This window comes from Python bivittatus, unplaced genomic scaffold (assembly GCF_059951505.1).
Source record: "Python bivittatus isolate LINGU-HERP-01145 unplaced genomic scaffold, Pbiv_v1 ctg000330_np1212, whole genome shotgun sequence".
In the NCBI taxonomy this organism is placed as follows: domain Eukaryota; kingdom Metazoa; phylum Chordata; class Lepidosauria; order Squamata; family Pythonidae; genus Python; species Python bivittatus.
The window spans coordinates 48,957,590-48,982,114 of NW_028277058.1; the positions used below are offsets into that span (position 1 = coordinate 48,957,590).

The window sequence follows — 24,525 nt, forward strand, 5'->3', positions numbered from 1 at the left end:
CTTGGGTGACTCTTGCTTCCTCTCTCCCTCAGGAAGGGGGGCCCCTCAGACAGTACTTCGTCCATGGGTCCTCCTCTGGTTTCTTTCGTGGACTTGCCGATCACCCCCGTCAGAGCAGCCGTAAGCACAGGGCAGGCTGCAGAGAGACGGGGCGGCTGGGCGGGGGCGCACAGGTGCCCGAGGCGAGCAAGAAGGGAAGCAGAGTCGCTGTCGTCGTCGTCCTCGGAGGAGGAGGAGGCAACGGGAGGGCTGCCTTCGGAGATCCCGCCCCTGGAACGGGCTGGCTGGGCTTCGGGAGAGAAGAAAGCGCGTGGACGAGGAGAGGAGAGGAGAGGAGAGGAGAGGAGAGAAGAGCACGCTCGGCGCTGGAGAGCCGGAGCCGGAGCGGGGCAGGTCGCCTGGCGGAGGAGCGAAGTGAGCGGGACGGTACCTGCAGAAGGTGGCCGGAAGGCAGCCGGGGCTTGGGAGCCCGAAACAGAAGGGGCGAGAAGAGGCTCCGGAGGCAGGCAGGCAGGCAGCGAAGGCAGGCAGGCAGGCAGGGCAGGAGGTGCCGCCGGCGGAGCAACGGCGGGTCCCCAGCTGGGGCGCTCGCGGGGCAACTTCGATGTTGGAGTCCCGGAGCAGCGACCCGCGCTGGCGAACCCTTCCAGGCGGCGTAGCAGGGGAGCCCCGCTGAGGAACCGACGGGGGCAAACGCTACAACGGCGACAGCAGCAGCAGCAGCAGCAGCATGCCCTTTTCTTCCGGCTTCGACTGAGGCGGGATGAGGACCCTCCCGTTCCATCTGGGCAAGACGCTGAGGAGAAGGTTTCGCCTCCTGCTGCTCTTTGGGCTGCTGGCCGTGGGGCTCTGCGCAGCCTACCTGGAGCTGGTGGTGCTGGCCGACAGGGATGGACACCCTCTGAACCGCAGTGAGTTAGTCGGCGGGCCGGGCGGCGGGGTCCTTCCCGGCCGAACTAGGGCCGGGCCGGCCTGTTCCTTACAGGCGTCACCTTGGCTTAAAGCTGCAGAGCATTTATCTTGCCTGGAATCGCTTTTCAATCCTGTCTTTAGAAATCCCACAGTCTTAAGCCCAGAGCGCACTTGGGCATGTGTCCTGAGCCACAGGAAGCCCCGGATCTCCGCCCATCTAACTGCAGGCTTGCAGAACTCCACAGGTTGGCACTGGGGGCAGGTGGCGGCGTTGTCTGTGTCTGTAATGATGGGGTAATTGTACAGGCCCCACCAGCACTTCACCGCAGCCAACATATGCCATGGCAACATCTTTTTTTCTGCTATGTTCCCATATGGTTGCCTTCATCTACTTCCCAGGCCAGCAATGAGACAGCCTTAAGTCATCCTTCCCTGTATTACTAATAACACTTTTCCCTTTATTATGACAGTCCAAAGGATGACCTTGAGGTGCATGCTGTCGATTAGATCTGTCAGCCACCCCTTTTCTGGGGCAACTGGGAACAGTGGCAAGGATGGTAACTGGCAGTGAATTTCTTGCTAGTATAACTTTTGTCAGTCCAAGGATGGGTGGTTATTACTTCATGCGAGCAGTGGGGGAAAGGCCCACAGTAAGGCTTAATAGGCAAATGTAAATGTAAGTATGCACAATATTTAGGGTGCTTCTAATGTGGAAATGCCTATTATATGGTGCACTAGACCCCTATATTATCATTTCATTTAAAATTAGGCAGAAATATGAGGATTAATCTGGACAAGTGCCTAGCATACTTGTTCCTTCAAAGATTCTGCATGCACAGTTAACTGAAAAAGGGAACCAAAAATGTCGACCATGTTAAAGGCTGGAGTTGTTGTCTGGAGTTAAATGTTTATTCAATCCTATTTTCAGCAAGTGGATACCCAGGGTACCGTTAGTTACCATCAAGTTGGGCTTAACCCTAACAAATACCATCTTAATGTGTTTCTGGTGACAGTTCTGTAGCTCTTCCATGAACTTTTCAGTAATCTCTTTGATTCTGTCCATCTATCTTACCCATTGTCTTCCATTCTTCTGCTTCCCTCAGCTAAGCAGAATAGCTTTTACTTGTCTGTCATCTGTTCATATCACATGCCCATAGTATGCAGGTTTCCGCCTGTTGAACATCACCTCAAGGGAGCAGTCAGTCTTTATTTTTTCCAGGACTGATTGATTGGTTAATCTTGTGGTGTATGGTATTCTTATTAGCCATGTCCATAACTGTAATTCAAAGATGTATTTCTTCTTACTCTGTCTTCTCAATGTTCTACTTGCAAAGTGGAAAGATAATTGCTTTATGAACTCTGATCTTCCTTGTCATAGGAGTAACCTTATTCTTCATAATCTTATCTAAGTTTGTCACTGCCTTTCTCCTATGATTAATCTCCTCTTTGCCTCTCTAGTACACTGTTCATATTTCTTGAGCTCCCAAAAGCCATCAACTATGAATTCACTAAGCATACTGGTTGATATTACCTTTGTCTTCTCAGTATTTAACATTAACCCAAATTCTTCACATTCCATTTTAATCTTATAATGGACTCTTCTAAGTTGTCTTTATTTTCAACGAGGAAAGTGTATCATCTGCCTATCTCCAACTGTTAGGGTTTTAGCCACCAGTTCCGATTCCCGCTGTCACCTTTTCCAGTCCTTCCATTCTTATAATGCATTTGCTCTACACGCTCAACGAATATGGGGACAATATGCATCATTGTGTCTCTCCCTTCCATCTTCTGAACCACTCTGTTCTTCAAACTCAGTTCTTAGAGTAGCTTTTCATTCCTTATTTTAATGTTAATTTAATTATAAATAAATAAATATAAATAAAATACTTATTCTTTTCCTACTTTTTCGTTTTCATTGTTTTTCTTTTTCTTTTTAAGGAAACAATTGCATCAGCTCTTTCAGTCTGTCTGAGTTGAAACTGAATGTGTTGTACATGTTTAAGTGAACAGTATGCTGTGTAACTTTTTACTGCTGACTTGCAATTTTACTGCCGGCTTTTCCATTGACTCTGCTTGTGAGAAGCCAGTTGTGAACCACACAAATGGTGATCACATGACTGTGGGACACTGCAATGTTTGTAAATGCCCACCAGTTGCAAAGGGCCCAAATCTTGATCATGGGACTGTGGAGATGCTGCAATAGTTGTAAGTGCAAGAACTGGTTGTAAAGTTTCCTTTTCAGAACCATTGTAACTAAATGGTTGCTAACAGGCAGTCATTAAGCAAGGACTACCTGTATAATACATAAAGCCGAGAGATGGGTCACCTCTTTAATGCATTTGTGGTTCCTTCAAAGTACACTAGTCCAAATGCAGCCCATTATAGGTGAATTGGCCATCCACTGAAGATAGCGGGGTTCAAGGGTAGGATTTTATGATTTTAGAAATAGACAAAGACTAAACCATATTTTCTATCCATGGAGATCAGTGAACCATGGAGACTGAGTTCATCCATTGTACCAAGCCATCAAGTCATTTATTTGGTTTGGGTTTAGTGTGTTGTAGTAGCATGTTGTAGGAATCCAGCCATTACAGTTTATGGTTTATGACTTAATGGCCTGTGAGCTTGGACAATTGTGATTTATTCAGTGAATCATGGTTAATTCTAAAAGGTGGTTGTCATCATGCCCAGGTCATTAGATGAGGTAAAAACTTAAAGGAGGATCTATAGCAGAAAGGAAGGCACAAAGCTCAACATTTCCTTCCATCTGCTGTTCAACAGGTAATAGGAATTGTTATCTGAAGAGTTATTATTGGTCAAAATACAATATTTTCCCATGTGTGTGATGGGAATTGTAGTCTAATGTATTTGGAAGGCTTTGCATTGGTGGATGTTCTACTAAATGATGGCTTATAATTACATTCAAGTTTAAACCATATTTTTGTCATCTTAGTCAGGATGACTAAAGAGAAAAGCTATCTGTAAACAGTTAGATCATTTTATCTAGTCATCTGCATGATTGGATAACGGCCCATGTTAGTGATTTGTGAATACAGACCCAGACATTCAGGGAAAACCCCAGAGTACAGGGGATTAAAAATGGACAATTTGATCCCTCTGCTTAGGGAAAAGAAGGGCAGGGCATTCCTTGACCCTATGGCATCCTGGTCTATTTCTATTTCGGTAACTACTTGTCCTCCAACCAAGAACAGGAAACCATGATTTAGAGTGAGGTCAACTAGGTTGGAAACAAGTACACAAATGCCTTCAGGAGATTTTTTTAAAAAAGCAAAGAATTTTCTCATAATGATCAAGTAAAGATAGTATTTGTAAATAAGTATTTCCTAAGTATAGGAAACAAGACCTTTGTAATATGCTCTTTTGATAAAATAATACAGGCTTATGGTACATAAATATTTAACAAATATATTGCATAACTCTTTGAGACATGAAGTTTATACTTAGTTCATATTTTGTCATAGTAAATGTGCTCTTTGCAGCTATTAAAATTAATATAGAAAGTTCATGTAAATTGAATCTTGAAATGGGAACATAATATTAATAAATTCAGGGAGGGGGAGATGTGTAAATGCCCTTTAATACAGAAAACGTATTTATAGATATTGCTTGCTTAAAATGGTTTCTGTAAATATGGGTATTGTTTATTGTCTATTATTCTCATATCAAAGTTTTGGCAGTGAAATATAGCATGAGAAAAATCAATCAGATGTTTCTTATAATGTAATAAAATAATATTTTCCCAATATAAAACCTAAATGAATAGTACAGTAATTTATTGTAACTGTTATAATGCATCTCTGTTACTAGTTCTGCATTTGTGTGTTGTATATGAAAGTGATACATTTGTCGTCATTCTATCTGAAAGAAAATAGAATAGAATAGGACTACTTTTTCAAATTCTGGTACAATTACATAAGGAGGACAGAGCAATGTGGATGAAAGAAAATCTACACAATTAAGATAGATTCAAATATAATCTGGTTATGTCTTCTCAAATATTATTATGATCTAATCATTCTAAGCGGTTGAATATGATAAAGTCTGTGCAACTTAGAAGTCCTTGTTTGCTGTATGTGTGTCTGTTTGTGTGGACCAGTAACCAACTACCATCCAATAACCTGCCTCCCCACAACATGGAAAGTCCTATCAGGCATCATAGCTGCCAAGCTACAGGACCATATGGACCAGTACATGAGCACAGCTCAGAAGTGCATTGGGAACAACACCAGAAGCTCAAAACACCAGTTGCTCATAGATAGAGAAGTCGCCCAAGACTCAAGGTCTAAACAGACCAATCTGAGCACAGCCTGGATTGACTACATGAAAGCCTATGACTCAATGCCACACACATGGATCTGTGAATGACTGGTGCTATACAAAGTCGACAGGACACTAAGGACTTTCCTCAAGAACTCAATGGGACTATGGAGGATAACACTGGAAGTCAACTCAAGACAGCTTGCACAAGTGGCCATTGAGTGCGACATATACCAAGGTGATGCACCATCCCTACTGCTGTTCTGCATAGTCTTAAACCCCCTCAGCCAGATAATTACAGGAACTGGATATGGGTACAAGTTCAAGAGTGGAACTACCATCAGCCACCTCCTCTACATGGATGACATCAAGCTGTTTGCTAAGAGTGAACAAGACATTGCCATGCTGATCCACCTGACATGGATCTACAGTGAGGACATTGGGATGTCATTCAGACTGGAGAAGTGTGGCCAGGTGTTAGCAATGAAAGGGAAGGTGGTTAAGACTGATGGGGTGGAACTATCAGCGGGCTACATAGCAGACATAGAGACCAGCTATAAATACCTTGGTATCCCACAGTCACATGGGAACCATGATGAGGCAAGGAGGACAGCAGCATCCAAGTACCACCAAAGCATAAGACAGGTCCTGAAGAGCCAGCCCAATGGTAAGAACAAGATCCACACCATCAACATGTACGCCCTGCTAGTCATCAGATACTCTGCTGGTATAGTGAGATGACCAAAGGAGGACATGGAGACTGCCGATATGAAGATCTGGAAGCTCCTCACAATATATGGAGATTTCCACCCCAGGTCCAACACCTAGACAGTCGTACACCAGCCAGAGGGGGGTGGGCGGGGTCTGGTGAGTGTCAAAGCCAGTGTCCTGGAGAAAACCCGGAGCATTCAGGAGTACATCACTAAGATGGCACCCAAAGCTGAGCTGCTGAAACAATGCCTGAGGCAGCAGCAGACATGGGAAGAAGTTCAAACAAAGGAAGTGCCTTGGCAAGACAACACCCTGCATGGAATGTACTATCGACAGATAGCTGAGGTGGCTGACATTGGGAAATCCTACCAGTGGTTGGAAAGGGCTGGACTAAGACAGCACTGAGGCACTGATCATAGCAGCACAAGAACAGGCACTAAGCACCAGTTCCATAGAAGGAGGGGTCCACCACACTAGACAGGACCCAAGGTGCAGAATGTGCAAAGAGGCCTCAGAGACAGTCCAACACATCGTGGCAGGGTATAAAATGAAGGCAGGAACAGCATACACTGAACGACACAGCCAAGTAGCTGGCACTGTGGATAGGAACATCTGCACAGTGTATGGGCTAGACCCCCCCAAGTCCAGATGGGAGATTCCACAGAAGGTCATGGAGAATAACAGGGCTAAGATCCTGTGGGACTTGCAGATCCAGACGGACAGGCAGGTACTGGCCAATCAACCAGACATCATGGTAGTAGACGAAGACCAGAAGACAGCGGTAGTGATAGATGTAGCGGTGCCAAGTGACAGCAACATCAGGAAGAAGGAGTATTAGAAGCTGGAGAAGTACCAGGGTCTGAAGGAGGAACTAGAGAGGATGTTGAAAATAAAGGCCAAAGTGTTCCCAGTGGTGGTGGGAGCACTCAGGGCTGTGACCCCTAAGCTGGGAGAGTGGCTCCAACAGATTCCAGGAGCAACATCAGAGCTCTCTGTCCAGAAGAGTGCAGTGCTAGGAACAGCAAAGACACCACACAGAATCCTCAAACTCCCAGGCCTCTGGTAGAGGACCTGAGATTGAAGAAAACACATACCACCCATAGGGTGAGAGGGGATTATATAAAAATATAAATATAAATATAAATAAAATTTCAGACTCTGGGAAGACATAGATTCTCTTTCTTTCACATAGCAATTTAAAAGACAGCTGCCAAAAGCTGAGAAAAATATACCTCTCTGTTTAGTTTAAGGTTTTGCTAGTGGCTTGTGAAGGTAGTCTTGGAGACTGCAAGCACTATCGTGCTGCCAGTAAAAATCTATTTTGAGGTATAGCAGTGAAAAGCAAATACTTTTTTTCTACATTTTGCTATTTTAGCTCAGTAAAATTTCCACCTTTCGCAGGTAGAACCTGGCTCTACTTTTTAAAATTTTCTTTCTGTAGAGGAGATGGTCCCAGCAGAAGGCAAAAGGGCCCTTGGGAATAGAGTTGTTCCAGGATTTTATTTATTCTCCACCTTTATTATTTTGTTTAATCTGTCTTTGCAGTGTCCCAGTGGAAAACCTAAAGACAAGCAGCAGTTATAGCACTGCTGTTGCTGATGCAATAGCCTGTCTCTACATTTGTTGTTCTAAAACCAAGGTACATTTTTCCCCAATAATTTCCCAGGGCTAGAAAGTAGCCTTTACAAAATCAGTATTTCCATGTCTGTTGGTAACAGAACATTCTCTGTTAAACTCAGTATATGTGGAAGTTTCACTGGCTAGGAAGTTATCCAGTTGAGACAAGCTGTTATATGATCTCTGCTGGAAAACAGTAGGCTACTTCAGTCTAGGGGTGAGAAAACGTAGGATTCTCTAGATGATTCTGAAGTATACCACTTAAGAGCTCAACCTGCACGGTTAATGACAAGTGGTGCTGGGAGCTGTATTTCAACAACACCTGAAGAGCCACCTTGACTTTAAACCTTGTCTAGGCATTCTAACATTATACTAAGATGTACTGTACACTTGTTTTGGCTGTGCATGATGTGACAACCTAAATCTGTGGGTTTTAAAGCATGGTTTCTTTATTAAATACATGCTTCCTATTTTACTTGCAGAATAGTCTCAGCAGGCAACAGCACCTGGCTCAAACTTGTTTATGCCTGGAAACTAAGAAAGGTCAGACTTGGTTCATTCTTGGTGTGGATTCCACCAGAGAATACTAGGGCTGTAGGACAGACTGTGAAGTGAAAAAAAATAAAATCCCAAGGACATCCCAGCGGCCTTGTAATTCTTCCAAGATAACTGCATGGTTGTATTACAAGTAGTCCTCACTTAACAACCACAATAGGGACCAGAAAATTGGTTGTCAAGTGAGGTAGTCATTAAGCAATGCATCCTGTGACTGCATCTGATTTTACGACATTTTTTGCAGTGGTTGTTAAGTGAATCACATGGTTCCCCATTGATTTTCCTTGCTGGAAGCTGGCTGGGAAAGTTATAAATAGTGATCACGTGACCCCGGGATGCTGCAACCATCATAACTGCCCAGAGTCGCTCTGCAGTGAGACAGGCAGTGACAAATGTTAAATATAAATAAATAAATAAATAAATAATTGTGAGCTGGTTGCCAATCACCTGGATCATGATCATGTGACTGCGGAGGCGCTGCAACAGCTGTAAGTGTAAGGACCAGTCATAATTAGCTTTTTTAGTGCTACCGTAACTTTGAATGGTTGCTAAATGAATGGTCATTAAAGGAGAACTACCTGTAATGAATTCACCAGGAGTCAAGCTTAGCTCCTAGGAGACTTTATTTACTGATCCAGAAGTGAAGATGCAAATATTGCCACAAATGATATAAACTATAATATTTCTCATCTTAAAAGCCATAAAACAAAAAGAACAACTAGAACATTAAAATCAAACAGAGGCACAGTAATACAAATTAAAGTGCCAAAAGCTTAATAGGTTCAGGGCTAACTATAACTAATCAGAGGGGAGGGAAAAATCAGTTGGGGGCACCTGTGTCAAAAATGTTGTCTCTCAGGTTGCCACGCAGTGAATCTTAGATAAATGCAACATTCTCAAGATAGGATCCTCACCAGATCTTAGTACTGAGGCAGATAACACAGGGAAAAATTGGTTTGTTAGATATCTAATCCTAAATACACAGAGTTTTTATCTCAGCATAAGCACCTTGAATTTTAAGGGGTGGGGAGAGCATATCAGCAGCCAGCGCAACTCCTTTGGAACCAATCTTATCTATTCCAGATAAGTTATTTCTTTTAGTATTTTAATGATGTCATTTTGCATTAACTGTGGCTTCTATGGCAATCTCAAGGGCAATGTCACATATAGCAGAGTGGAATAATCCGTTTTGAGATTAGAAGTACAAGGAACGCCGTGCCTGGACTATGTCTATCCAGGAACAGCTGGAGCTGGAAAAATACATTCTTTGCCCGAAAGAACACTTGTGCTTCCATTCAGGGTGCTGGATTTAGAAGTATCCCCAGAGTGTACCCACCTGCTCTTTCAGAAGGAATACAACCCTGTCTAAAGTAGTAATCTCCTGGAATAAGGCAGCTGTCTATAATACATGCCTCTGTTTTGGTATGATCCTGCTGCATTTTCCTGGCCAACTTATCCAGAAACCTTTCTAGAGTCTTTACAGTAGCCTTGTTATGAATTAGCAAAATTTCCTTTCTCCTATTAAGGTCATCCATCAAGAGGTAACCAAAGCTGATTCAATCCTCTTACCAAACTGAAATGGGGCAGATCATACATATCTTTTAAGAGCATCTGAGCATCCGTACAACTCCCCTCCAAGCAGTCTTTCTAAGGGTTGTGGGAAGTAACAGGGTACCATGGCTGCAAATGTCCTGATTAAATAGATCCTCTCCACTTCGAAACATATCAGTCCGTTCAGTTTGATTTAATCCTGACTTAAGGGTGAAGATAGCTTAATGTTTCTTGTTGTTTGTTCATTATTTATTATACTAGTATAATAAGTACCTCTTCTCTTTGCAAAAAATGTTGAAGTAATATAAGTTCAATAAAGTGAATAAAAACCATTAAAAGAGTAATGTCGGGTAAAAGAATTGATTGAGAGGCTAACTTAAAAAGGTAATTAAAAATATCTAACACAGAAACATTGTGGCCTGATGTATTGCAGAAAGGAAATAATTTCATTGGACCTTGGCACTGTTGCTCTTGTAATCATGGTTTGAAACCATGGTTTTTTTGCTAGCAAATGCTGATGAGATAGTGTGGCTATTAACTAAGTATGTGCTGAAAGAGAAGTAAAAGTATGAGTTAAATTAAACTTATACAGAGAGGAGGGCTGGATAATATTTTCAACAAAATGCCTTTGATGAAATTCTGCTGGTGATTTTCTAAGTGTTATTCATGTGCAATCCATCTTCTTCAAACATGCTGAAACTGAGACAACTCTGTTTCCTTAAACAGAGAATAGCATGTGTGTATGTGTCATCTGGGGACAGCTTTTCGCCAATATACATATATTTGCCTATATATATATATATATATATATATATATATATATATGCGAATATATATATATATTGGCGAATATATATATATTGTATATATACATACATACATACATACATACATATGTATGTATGAATGTATGTATATGCGGCTGGATAGCATAGTGGTTAAAACACCACCTTTGACGTAGGAGACCGGGGTTCAAATCCCAGCTGGTACCTACCTTACCAGTAGGGGTCCTTGGGCAAAGACCCCCTGACACTTCACCTGCCTACCTCTAAGATGAGAGTGACATGAACTAAGACAGTCATGCCACCTCGGACGTGACCTGGATTAACAAGGTATGCGTCAGATGTTGGGGAACCAGGACAATCTGAAGATAAGTGGGCTACTGGAACAAACCATACATGGACGAGACAAGAGAACTTGGAATTAATGGAATGCTACTACAACAGTAGACCTAATGAGAGGGGATATATGAAACGTATGAGGGAACTATGGCTAGACAGAAGACCTACATCCACACTAACTGAGAAACAGCTAGTCACCCAACGCTTCAACATAGTGAAGAGGAAGCTGCTCTCACAACTTGAGATAGACCAACTCCACATTACAACCCAGACTCAACCAGACCTGGAAGAACAACTGGATGTGCAGCCAACACCTGAAGGTGGAACGTCACTGCCACCCTCTCCATTACAGAGCACAGCAGCTGATATGAGGCATATGATCATGGATAAACTAGCTACAGCCAACCCTTGAGACAGATTACCAAGGCTCATTGGAGAAGTACCATCAGATAGTATGCTAGAAGATGCCAATAGAGCCATCATGACAATTCCTACTTCCACCATAACTCAAACCAATGAACTGGTATATGCTACAGCTGCTGTAATCCTGGAAATGCTTGGCTACATGATCAAGAAAAACAGCAGTACATACCCTTCCCCCCTGGAAAATGAGATTGGAGGCTAAGATCAAGGCAACTCGGAGAGCAGTCAGTCATCTGGTAGAACTACAGAAGGTTGTAGAGATTAAGGATAAGACTCAGCTACTGGAAAAATACAAGGGCCTGACTCCATCTGAAGCCCAAGAGTCTGCTAAACAAAGGCTCACACCACTGGCTGCCAGGCTAAGGAGATACACTAGAGAAGCAGAGGCCAAGAAGATAAATGCCCTGTTCTCCAAAGAATGGTCCAAGGTGTACTCCTAATTGCAATGCAACAACACAGTAACAGCAGAGCCACCAGCAGTAGAAACTGAACAGTACTGGAAGAACATATGGGAGAAAGAGAAGACACATAACACCAGTGCAAAGTGGCTGCAGGACCTGAAAGCAGACCACAGCAATCTCCCAGAACAGGAACCACTCACCATCACAGTAGCAGACATCCAGCAGCGGGTCAAGAACATGAAAAGCCGGACAGCATCTGGCCCAGACATGATCCACACCTGCTGGCTGAAGAAACTGACAGCAGTGCATGAACTCCTAGCAGCACAGATGAACCAGCTGTTAGCAGCAGGCTCCCACCCAGACTGGCTATCACAAGGAAGGACAGAGCTGATCATGAAAGACCTTCACAAGGGAACAGCACCATCCAACTACCAGCCAATAACCTGCCTCCCCACAACATGGAAAGTCCTGTCAGGCATCATAGCTGCCAAGCTACAGGACCATATGGTCCAGTACATGAGCACAGCTCAGAAGCACATTGGGAACAACACCAGAAGCTCAAAACACCAGTTGCTCATAGATAGAGAAGTCGCCCAAGACTCAAGGTCTAAACAGACCAATCTGAGCACAGCCTGGATTGTCTACATGAAAGCCTATGACTCAATGCCACACACATGGATCTGTGAATGACTGGTGCTATACAAAGTCGACAGGACGCTAAGGACTTTCCTCAAGAACTCAATGGGACTATGGAGGATAACACTGGAAGTCAACTCAAGACAGCTTGCACAAGTGGCCATTGAGTGCGGCATATACCAAGGTGATGCACCATCCCCATTGCTGTTCTGCATAGTCTTAAACCCCCTCAGCCAGATAATTACAGGAACTGGATATGGGTACAAGTTCAAGAGTGGAACTACCATCAGCCACCTCCTCTACATGGATGACATCAAGCTGTTTGCTAAGAGTGAACAAGACATTGCCATGCTGATCCACCTGACATGGATCTACAGTGAGGACATTGGGATGTCATTCAGACTGGAGAAGTGTGGCCAGGTGTTAGCAATGAGAGGGAAGGTGGTTAAGACTGATGGGGTGGAACTATCAGTGGGCTACATAGCAGACATAGAGACCAGCTATAAATACCTTGGTATCCCACAGTCACATGGGAACCATGATGAGGCAAGGAGGACAGCAGCATCCAAGTACCACCAAAGCATAAGACAGGTCCTGAAGAGCCAGCCCAATGGTAAGAACAAGATCCACACCATCAACATGTACGCCCTGCTAGTCATCAGATACTCTGCTGGTATAGTGAGATGGCCAAAGGAGGACATGGAGACTGCCGATATGAAGATCTGGAAGCTCCTCACAATATATGGAGATTTCCACCCCAGGTCCAACACCTAGACAGTCATACACCAGCCAGAGGGGGGTGAGCGGGGTCTGGTTAGCATCAAAGCCAATGTCCTGGAGAAAACCTGGAGCATTCAGGAGTACATCACTAAGATGGCACCCAAAGCTGAGCTGCTGAAACAATGCCTGAGGCAGCAGCAGACATGGGAGGAAGTTCAAGCAGAGGAAATGCCTTGGCAAGACAACACCCTGCATGGAATGTACTATCGACAGATAGCTGAGGTGGCTGACATTGGGAAATCCTACCAGTGGTTGGAAAGGGCTGGACTAAGACAGCACTGAGGCACTGATCATAGCAGCACAAGAACAGGCACTAAGCACCAGATCCATAGAAGGAGGGGTCCACCACACTAGACAGGACCCAAGGTGCAGAATGTGCAAAGAGGCCTCAGAGACAGTCCAACACATAGTGGCAGGGTGTAAGATGCAGGCAGGAACAGCATATACTGAATGGCACAACCAAGTAGCTGGCACTGTGGATAGGAACATCTGCACGGTTTATGGGCTAGCCCCCTCCCCCCCAAGTCCAGATGGGAGATTCCACAGAAGGTCATGGAGAATAACAGGGCTAAGATCCTGTGGGACTTGCAGATTCAGACGGACAGGCAGTAATGGCCAGTCAACCAGACATTGTGGTAGTAGACAAAGACAGAAGAGAGTGGTAGTGATAGATGTAGCAGTAGCAATGGAGGCAAATATGTGTAGCTCAGGGTTGAACTGTGGAGTCCCTGGGATTCTCTGAGCTTGGTTCTTTTCTTGCAAACGTTTGCAAGAAAAGAACCAAGCTCAGAGAACCCCAAGAACTCCACAGATGTAGCAGTGCCAAGTGACAGCAACATCAGGAAGAAGGAGGATGAGAAGCTGGAGAAGTACCAGGCCCGAAGGAGGAACTAGAGAGGATGTGAAAAGTCAAGGCTAAAGTGGTCCCAGTGGTGGTAGGAGCACTTGGGGCCGTGACTCCTAAGCAGGGAGAGTGGCTCCAACAGATCCCAGGAGCAACATCAGAGCTCTCTGTCCAGAAGAGTGCAGTGCTAGGAACAGCTAAGATACTGCTCAGAAGCCTCAAACTCCCAGGCCTCTGGTAGAGGACCCAAGATTGAGGAAGATACAGACCACCCAGAGGGGTGAGAGGGAATTTTTTTTATATACATATACAGTTAGCAGTGGAATAGATCTGTCAGAGAGAATATTCCCACCTTAGTGCATTAATGCGTGGGGTTGTCCTGTTCCACAAACTATGGTGAATGAAACAGTTCTTGTCACCTGTAAAGATCAATGTTCATGGATGTTGTATCTTTTAGCTGCGCTCTTCTTTCATTAGCTCTTAAAACGTCTTATGGCAGGAGCTGAGAAATCTTAAGAGACTTCAGTAAGTTCATGGGACACTGTGATTTAGATTTTTTCCATGTAGCTTTTACGTGGAAGAATGGTAGGTTTTGTATCTATCCCCACCCCCACAACTCTCAGCAACAAGTTATATTGTTAGCAGAACAGCAGAAAAGAAAGCACCCAGCCCAAACTTGTTCCTCTTAATTTTCCACATCTTGTTTCTCCACATTTTTCAAATAAGGAGCATTCAAGTCCCTCTGTACTGAACTGAGTATTAGACATCTGCATACTTTGTTCAAATTAGAAGAATTAAAAGAAAAATGACCACTACAGCAATAACTGCTCATTTTGATAATAAAGTCAGCCACATATCCTACCCCTGTGAGTGGGCTGTTTGCAAATTATTATGGGGGGGGGGGTTGGAAATGAGAGAGAACAAAAAAAGGTGATGTCAATGATTTTTCTTTCTTAGCCAAGAGATAGAATTTAATCATTGCTGAAATGACTCAAACTCTTTTATCTGACACTAGAGCAGCTTTTTCAGCTTGAGACCTCCAGAACTTCCTCCATTCCCCAACGATGTATTTATATATCTGGAGAAGAATGGAACTAGAGATTTCAACCTCTGAGAGATGGTAGCTTTCTCATTCCATCAAGGCTGTATAAGGAGTTCTGAATTTCTGTTCAAGGTGTGTCTTCATCAAGCAGAAAGCACAAAGGGAATCAATTCTTTTTTGAAAGCCATCAATCCTTTTTTAAAGGCCTACTTCCCATGGGGGGGGGGATTTTCACTGGTGGCAAATGGGGATGAAAGTTTCTCTCTCCTTTCCTTTTACACCAGAGCTTTAAACTATGAGATCTCATGCAAGGAATCTGATACAGAATAAAGATCTCCATCAGATTTCTTTTCTAAAGCTATTTGCTGCATGGGGTCTGGATGGAAGTAAAGAGGAAAAAGAGACAAAAAGAAAGGAAGGGAAGAGAGCAAGAAAAAAGGGGAAGGGGAGATAGGAATATTAAAGGAGAAAAGAAACAGGCAGGGGAGAAAAAAGTGGGGAGAGAAGCAGAAAAAGAAAAACAGAAAAAGAAGACGAAGAGGACATAAAAGAAGTTCAGTACAATGTCATACAGAAGTGAATTACAAGGAATTGGATAGTCTCTCTCAAAGTAGTGAGCACAGAATTTAACTCTATACTTACCTAATTTTTTAATCAAAATAATAGGGTTTATACAAAAGAAAAAAAGGAATGCGGTGGTTCAGCGGCTTAATGACGCTGAAAGTTGCTGGCCAGAAATGGTTGACACTTCAGTGGTTCGAGTCCAGCTCTGCGCAGCAGAGTGAGCTGCTTCCTCCCCAGCTCCTGCCAGCCCAGCAGCTCGAAAACTTATATGAGTAGATAAATGGGGACTCTCACCCCGGTGGGAGGAAAAAGGCTGGTGCCGCTTGCACAGGAGACGGGAGCAGTTGCCGGTGACGCGGAAGCCGCGCACACCCGAAAAAGGCGCAAAGCAATGGAAACCCCGCCTCCTGCACTCACCAGCTGGGCTCTGCTCTAGGAAGGAGGCTCTAGCAAACCACTTCCGGAACACCTTGCCTTGAAAACTGCAGGACTCGTCCAGGCAGTCACCACAGAATCGGTCACGACTGAGTGTGGATAAAAACAAAAAAACAAAAGAAAAACCAGTAGCGTATGAGCAATATTCACATAACTGTGGTGTATACACTGTATACTGTTTCTTTGTCAGAGGTTAAGCAAAACATCTTTTGTTAGATTAGAAAAAAGTAAAAAAAGGCACCTAGGGGAAAAAAAGCAGTGACAGACATCTGGGTTGGAATTATCTTCTGAGAACGGTTTTCTGTTTGCCAAAGTCCTTTGAGGGATGTTTAGGCTTGGAGAAAGTGAACTTCGGGGTGATACAAAATGCCTGGCCTGCAAGCAAGGCTCTCTTATCTGGTTAAGCTTCTCCTGTGCTTTCTGTTTTGTTTCCTAATGTTTGATTTTCCCATGCATTCTGGATTGATTCTGAACTGATCCGCCTTTGATGACCTTTAAGAAGCACTTTGCATTTCTAGACCTTTTGGGCTGCTTTTTATTTGTTTCTGGAGGATTTGTACTTCCACATAAATTGCCCTGAATAAATAAATCAGACCCTTATTTAAGTTCACAGGGGGAGGTCCCTGAGTAAGGTTGAGCATTATCTTTTATGTTTGTATGCACACACTATTCTTATTTTATCTGATGAGAATTACTGTTATTTATAAGGATTGCATTCTGGATCTGAAAGTGCAGTGCAGCTGATTTATATATGGGTGCCAGTACTTTTCTGAATACTAACATGCATGGATTGTGCTAAGATGTATTCTTCTGGCTGCCAAGTTTGCATTTTTTTCTCTTTTTCCCTGTAAAAATCACATTTTTGATCTTCCCACTGTGTACTTCATCCTATTCCCAGGGCATCTGTTCTCTGACCCTTCCTTTGGCTATAAAAGGTCCCCAACCCCTGCATTAGACTGAACTCAAAAGCTGCAAGTCATTTACTTCCATAGGTGTCTAGAACATGTCATGATGATGTTACCTTGGTCGTGGCATCATGCCCAAATGACATAAATGACATAATTTGCAAGGGCTGCTTAAATTGCTTCATTTATGCAATGTCATTTTGTCACTGATGGCATTAATTGGATTCACACAATATGCTGAACCATAAACCATCATTTCCAAACACCAGTGGCTCAGCTTGAACAATGCCTTAAGCCAAAACCAGACAAGCCAGATTATAGTTTCAGGGTGTAATTAACCAGGTTTTGTTTCCTAAAACCTTTATATTGGTAAGAGTTCAAACCATCTCTCTCTCCTGGCGGGGAGAATGGCTCTTACCTTATTCCTTGATAAACTCTTTCTAAACAGTGAACAACTTAAGTACTGTTGATTTAAATGGGTGGGAAAGGACAGATTCATAAAAACCCGGAAGAAGTAAAAAAAAAAAAAAGAGTGCTCAAACTCCACCCATCCATATGCCCAGGAGTCTTTGCCCAGACAGGAACACCTGATGATGTTTTCAGTCTCAGAGTAAAGGAGTAGCATAAACCAGCACCAACTCACACTTTGTTTCCTCCTGCCTAAACTTGCAGATTCAAAGAAGCATTACTCTGATGAAAGTCATATTACCTCTCCAGTGAGCTTTCTAGTCATCTGAGCAGCACGCAGGCATTCAGCACAGGTTCTCCAGGTCTGACTCATGGATTTCCAATTTTTTCAAAAGATTACAGGTGAAGGGAGTGCCTTGGGAACAGGACTTAAGAATGATCTTGCTATATTTTGCTCATGGCTGCCAAATGAGTGGAACTCTAGTCAGTTGGTGATCTACAAAATTCACTGTGTACCCAACTTAAGCCCCTTGATTTATGGAAGGGAGGATGTTTGCTTTGATCTCAGCTGAACTGCATGGCAAAGTTCACACACTGTAGTAAGACATAATAGTTTGGTTTTAAGCAAACTCTCTCAGTTTATGTTGTCTTATTATACGTTAGAATTGCTCTTTGTGATTTATGTCATTTATGATTTGGATTGTTTAAATTGTTGTTTTCAACTTTGTACACTGCCCAGAGTCACTGCCATAAAATGGGTGGCCATAAATTGTATGAATGAATGAATGAATGAATGAATGAATGAATACATAAATAAATAAATAAATAAATAAATAAATAAATAAATAAAATGGAGAGGGGAAAAGAGAAATAGAGTACTGAAGTTTTTATAATTTTGGATACATTTTTGTTTTACACAATAACTATAATATGAGAGGATTGGAGGGGTACCGGCACAGTATGTTGCATGAATGTAGTTCTTGTGTAGAACCCATGGCTTATGTAGTCCTTGTGGTGTAGAACCTTTAGCTTATGTAGTCCTTGTGTAGAATCCATGGCTTATGACTAAGTAAACTCAGCCAGTTATGGTTATTCAAACTGTGGATTGTTGCTGGGTATGAATCCAATCCTATGACTGCAGTTACTCATAGAAAGGCCTCTAGTATTTCTATCAAGTAACATTTCTACCAAGTAACATTTTCAAATATCTCTAACATTTTCAAAGTGGGATACATTTATTTATTTCCTAACTGGGCTTATAGGCTGCTCTGGTCATGGTAGACTCTCATGGCATATGTCACAGATACAGCGATCCAATTAAATACAGTGCAGTACATAAACATATGGTCCAAACAAGGGCATCCACAGCAATGATTTCTGGCTCCAAAATGGCACGGATGACCTGGTGATTGAAGTCCTGCCTCTTTTTTACATGCATGCCACACACACTAAAAAGGGGCAGGGCTTTGATCACCTAGTTGATTTTGAAGCCAGTGACTGTTGTTATAGTTGCCCTTGATTCCAAAATACCCTAGCCACCATTAGTAACACTTTACACACAAAAATTCTCCTGCAGGAAGAAGCAAGATACTATATCAAATGCTAAAGGCATGCTGAAACTCAAAAACTCAGAAGCATGGGGGCCAATCTGATTTCTGGAGGAATACTCTTCCAGAGATAGGGACATAGCAACTGAGAAGGACCTACTCATGGACCTTGCAGATTACACTGCCTAAGAGGCCCAGAGAGACCCCTCTATTTCTTATCTTAATGGATGGACAGAAACCACTAGGAGTAGGCAGTCATGAAGATACCTAGAAGAAGACATGAAGGACTTTAAAGGTGGCCTTGAATTGCATCTGGAAGCAAACTGGTAACCAGTGCAGCTGTCACAGCATTTGTGTTACATGGATGAACTGATTAACATTCATAACTGTGCAAGCTTCTGCATTCTGGACCAACATAAGCTTCTGAGTGGTCTTCAAGGGCAGAACGACATGCTTCCCTCAACCCCAAAAGTTTTGCACAAAGTTGTTAAACCACATATATTCACATGGTATTAGAACTTATTTTCTGCAGCAAGCAGACTTTTTCAATGTTATCTTTTTAAAATAAAATTTCTTGTCCCATAAGAACTCATAAGTTCTTTAACTCTGCAGCTTCTTGACATGTTCTTTAGTATCATGGTTATCTGGAGAAGTTGCAGTTTGTATATCATGCATGTCTACATGTGTTTTGCTTTGCACAGATCGCATTAGTCTATGAACATACTTTTCTAACTTGATGCTCTGAATATGGCTGAGAACTCTTAGAGCGGTAATTCAACATATCTTGAAGATATTTCTCCAGATCTTTCCTAACACAACTGCACATTCATTTCCCCCATCTTTTAATACCTGTTTTGTAGTTGAACTAAAAAAAAAAAGCCATGGATGAAATCACGAACTGGGAATGCTGATGAAATCTCTGTCCAATGGGCGTCATACTGTACTACATTTCATGTTGGCAGGTGGAAAGCAGACTTTAAAGTTTGATCCTGCCAATTCAGTGGAATATTGTGTACTTTGGCATTCCATTAGGAGTACTTTTGTTGCTCAGATGAACAAAATGATTTTGCATAGCCAGTTCTCATGGATGGACATTTGGAACCTCTGTGAAATGTCCCAAATAGCTCTTATTCCAGATTTTCAGTCACACTGAAGCTCTTAGGAGGTTTTCAGATTGATTGGTCCCAGAAAATGTTGTAGATATTTTGTCCTTGCATGTTTTTGAACATGTAGTGGAAAAAGTAAATTAACCTTCACATTTTAATTTTAGTACTTACTTGGAAAAGTAAGTATCTAAGAAAAGGGACTATGGCTCATTTGTTCCATTACTAGTGGGTAAGCGGGGGTGGGGGGTGGCCTGTGATCAGGATTACACAGGCTCCAAATCCATTTATATAAGAGGAAAAAGGTAAGATCTTGGGAACTTCTTCTCCACTTTCTTGATAACCAGAGGAGACTTGCCAGCTTGCCCTAAGACTGTATGATAACGTTAGTGAATGCTAGATTGGTTGGTAATAAGTAATCAGTTATCCATGATTTGGTCTTGAAAAAGGGGCAAACTTCTATTGCATTACTAAGATTTGGAGGCAAAGCTGTGAAGAACTGATATTTTCCAGATGTGGCTGCCAGGATTTCAGATATAGCATGAGCATAGGCTTGACTAAGTGGGGTGGGAGGAGGCAATATTTTATGCCCAGATCAATTGCTGATATGCCATGAGATTACAAAATCTTGCAAGTTGATTCAGGAGGGAGAATCTCTGTATTCTATAGCAATTCCATCTTCTTCACCAGGAGAAGTTCCTAGAACAAGAATTCAAATAATAGTGTCTAGGTTTTTTTGAATGAAGATAGATTGGAGGGCTTGTTATAGTGCTGTGCTTCCTAACAACCAAATGTGTAGACATCAACTCCTGGAATTCCCAACAATGCCCATGATGGCTGGGAAATTCTGGAATTAAAGTCAACATATTTCAAATTGCCATGCCTGGGAACTACTGTGTTACTCTATCATCCTTCCCATTACTCAACAGTTCTCTACCTGGCCTGTTAGCAATGGTCTCACTCAGACATGGTGTTCAGAACCCCAAGTTGATTCTCCCAGGTAAGTTAACATTTGTGCTAAGATTCAGACTATCCCATTTTTCGTAAGCTGCCTTAAATTTTGAGGAGACAGGCTATAAACGTTCTAAGTCAACAGCCTGAATCCAATTCCTCTTGGAATTCCGTTGGCTGGCATTTGCTTTCACCTGTAGAGACCAGTAGCTATTTAAATGCAAAAATGAAAGGGGACACTTCAATTATTACATTTTATATGTGTATTTTAAAAAATAAAGCCCCAATGTTATCATTTAATAAACAGACCTCCAATAGCATTACAAAACTCAGAGACACACGTCAAAGAACTTGGGTTACTGGTAACTATTTGTGGAATGTACTTTCAGACCTGCTAAGTGAAGGCTTGTTTAATCATGATTTATTTAATAAACCCAAATTGGGTTCCCCAATCATATTAAGAAATAAACCATGGTTTATAGACTAAAATGCCTAGGTTTGCAGTTAACTGAGTCAAAACTCAAACCACATTATGGGTTAACTTGTTAATCCTGGGGCAAAGACTGATCAGTTATTTAAAAATTCAGTTCAGATGACCTGATTTATGGTTTGCTTAATGATATTTTATTGAATAATCTACAGTTGGTTGGGTTTCTCCAACATACTAAACCAGAGGTTCCAAACTTTCTAGGTTCATGGCCCCCTTAATGTCTCAGTAATTTTTTCACAGCCCCCTAGGCTAGTAGATTGCATGGTGTCCAACAGATGTCAAGTATTGCTGTGTTTCCCTTGAAAATGTAAAAGATCCTGTAGTGTCCCTGTGAGTTTGTTGCAGCACCCCAGAGCACTGCAGTGCACAGTTTGGGAACTGTGGTACTAAATCATAAACCATATTTTACAAACTTCTGCAGCTGGATTCACATAAGACATTAAGCCAAATCCAAACTGGCCAACTCTCCAGATAGAACAGCTTTGCATTATGTGTGAATGCAGCCCATCTTTGGGATGGCCTGAGAGATGCTTCAGCAGAGAGAACACAAGCTTGTTTCCTTCTTTTGTAGTTGTGGCAGCAGGTTTATATTTAGCTGGCAGTATGTGGCCTTGTGGGCTGCATAAAGAAAGTATCCCTACTGATCATTACCTCACGCTGCCCAGCTTGCCAGAGCATTTAAGCTGCCTGGGTGGAGAGTTGAGTGATAAATTTAGACGAAATGTTCCTTGCCAAAAGCTATGTGACTGACCAAGCTAGGCTTTGGTGAGACAGAAAATGAGAACGACATCAGATCTCCTCTCAGAATTCCCCAGGATGTCCTTATCCCAGAAATGTACACTGAAAGAAGAAAATGCCTTTCAAAAGGGGTGACTGCTGGGTAGTTTATGGTCCGCTAGCTGGGCAGTAGGAGCCCCGCATAGTGTGAAGTTGATAAATACTTTTCTCTGTGGAGCTCTTGAACTATGCCGGAAGGCATCTGATGCGTGTATGTGTGGAATGCTATGGGGCTTTCCTGAAAGAGGCCTGGCATAGTAGTAAAGGCATTCAAAGGAATCCCTGAGAGAATAGGGCTACTTATATTGCATACACATCTATGCGCTCATTGCAGCCAGCAGCAGCTTTAGTGGAAGATTTCCAAAAGGGGAAAGAAATCCAGGTCCACAGGATCATTCCAGAAAGCCCATGCAAGCCATATTATATGGTCAACGGATTCAAATTGCACCATTCTCACGGTCTTAATTTTGTGAGTCTCATTTCTCAGTTCAAATCTTTTGGCAATTTATGCATGTTGCCAGCTAAAGATGATGTTAAGGAAAGAATTGTATTGGGATGGCATGGTAGTGCACAGTATCATCTGGTAGTTGACTGCCAATAGTTGTTCAAACATGAAGCCTACTGGGGATTTTGGTCCTGGTTTTAATGAGTATACCAAATTTGATGCAAGGATGTTGTTTTTTCATTAAATGCTACCCAAACTCAGGAACCAAGACTGCCTTTATTTGCTTGTTTCAAGACAAACTAATTCTCTTTCCTCCATACTGTCTCCACTCCATTACATATAGGTGCACACATACCACTTGCAAATATCTCCTGGCTGCTTTACATCTTTTTTTTTTTTAAAGGTCCATGGAATTTGTCCTATACCTATCACATATCTTATACTTTGGTCCTTTGCTTGCATATGTTTGTTATGCTAGAAGTGAATTACAAACAGACTCTAGAAATTCCCTACAAAGCTTGTAATTAAAGAAAGTGGCTGAAAATTTCTGCAAGGAAAAGAGAAATTCACAACTAAGTTCTCAAGGAGGCTACTATCCTTTAGAAGGGACAGTAGCACTGCTATTGAAAAAGCCAGCAGAAGGGGATGTCAGCTTTGGGGATTTAACTAAAGTGTAGGAAGCTAGGCAGGGTGCAGATATGGAGATATGATTGTAGGACAAAACACATGAGGACCAGTTTGTGGTAGTGGTTCAGTTGTGAGTTGAGGGACAGGAAGACTCAGCTTCTAGTCCTCAGTTACAGAAGCTTGCTGGGTGACTTTGGACCAGTCACTCTCAGCTTAACTTACCTCTCAGGGATGTTCTTGTGGGGAAAAAAAGCAGGTCTTGTTCTGTGCTGAGATATAATTACATACCAAATAAAAATACTAGTACTAAAATAGTAATAGTGCCATGACTTAATTGATTATGTGCCATCAAGTTGGTGTTGACTCTTAGCAACCACATAGATTCTTTTCAGGAGGATCTGTCCCCAGTCTGGTCTTTCAGGTCTTCCAATGATGTACCCCTCACCACTGTAATTAAGACCATTCATTTCACTGCTGGTTGTCCTCTTCTTCTCTTTCCTTCCACTGTTCCCAGCATTATAGACTTCTCCAAAGAGCTAGGTCTTCATATAATGTGTCCAAAGTATGACAATTTGAGCCTGGTTATTTGTGCCTTGAGTGAGTACTCTGGATTGATTTATTCAATGATCCATTCATTTTCTTGGCTATTGTGGAATTCTCAGGAGTCTTTTCCAACACCACCGTTCACAAGCATCAATATTCTTTCTATCTTGCTTCTTCAAAATCCAACTTTTGTTCGATAGAATGTCCCAGGGAAAATACGTCATGGCTGCCCAATAAGTGCTAATAAGAGTGTCATGCTTACCCATAAGAATTTCTTTGAAATTATCTTTTCTTTTGAAAGAGAAAGAAGCTTGCTTAATTATTTATTTAAACAGTTTATGTAACTGTCCATCTCACAACAGGGACTCTAGGCATCAAACAAAGAGCTAAAACCAAAAACCAAAACACAGTATGAAATGAAAATAAACATGTGCACAAGATCTAAAAGTCATTCCACTTCTAGTGTGAAGACTAGAACTAAACAATAAATCTCACTTATCTTCCTGACCCAAAACCTTGGGGGAATAGCCAGGTCTTTAATAATTTGGTTGGGGCCATCTGGATCTCTGTGGGATGCTGTTCCATAGGGCAGATGCTATGATGGAGAAGGCCCTGCAACAAAGAATGAAATTCTCTTTCACCAAATTGAATGAAAACTGGGAGAAAAAAACTGTTGGAGAACATCCCAGTCCACTACTACTTTTGTTTTATATTTTCTTTTTTCTTTCTTTTCCATCTTTCTAATTGGTCAGTATATTTTTCAGCCCAATGGCCATATATTGTGGCCAGTCGAGGCTGACAGACTGCCCCAAATCCATACTGACCACATTAATCAAAAGCTGGGTGGAGTTCCATATGT

General features: G+C 42.3%; 1 protein-coding gene across 2 annotated transcripts in view; it reads left to right on the plus strand.

Moving 5' to 3' along the window:
• Positions 1–321: 321 nt before the first annotated feature.
• The window catches only part of B4GALNT3 (beta-1,4-N-acetyl-galactosaminyltransferase 3), a 108,335-nt gene continuing 84,131 nt past the window's right edge, over positions 322–24,525 (plus strand). For both annotated transcript variants that reach the window (XM_088141223.1, XM_088141224.1), the window contains exon 1: positions 322–911. In XM_088141223.1, coding sequence (XP_087997349.1) covers positions 764–911 — 148 coding nt within the window. In that variant the 5' untranslated portion in view covers positions 322–763. The remainder of the gene's footprint in view (positions 912–24,525) is intronic.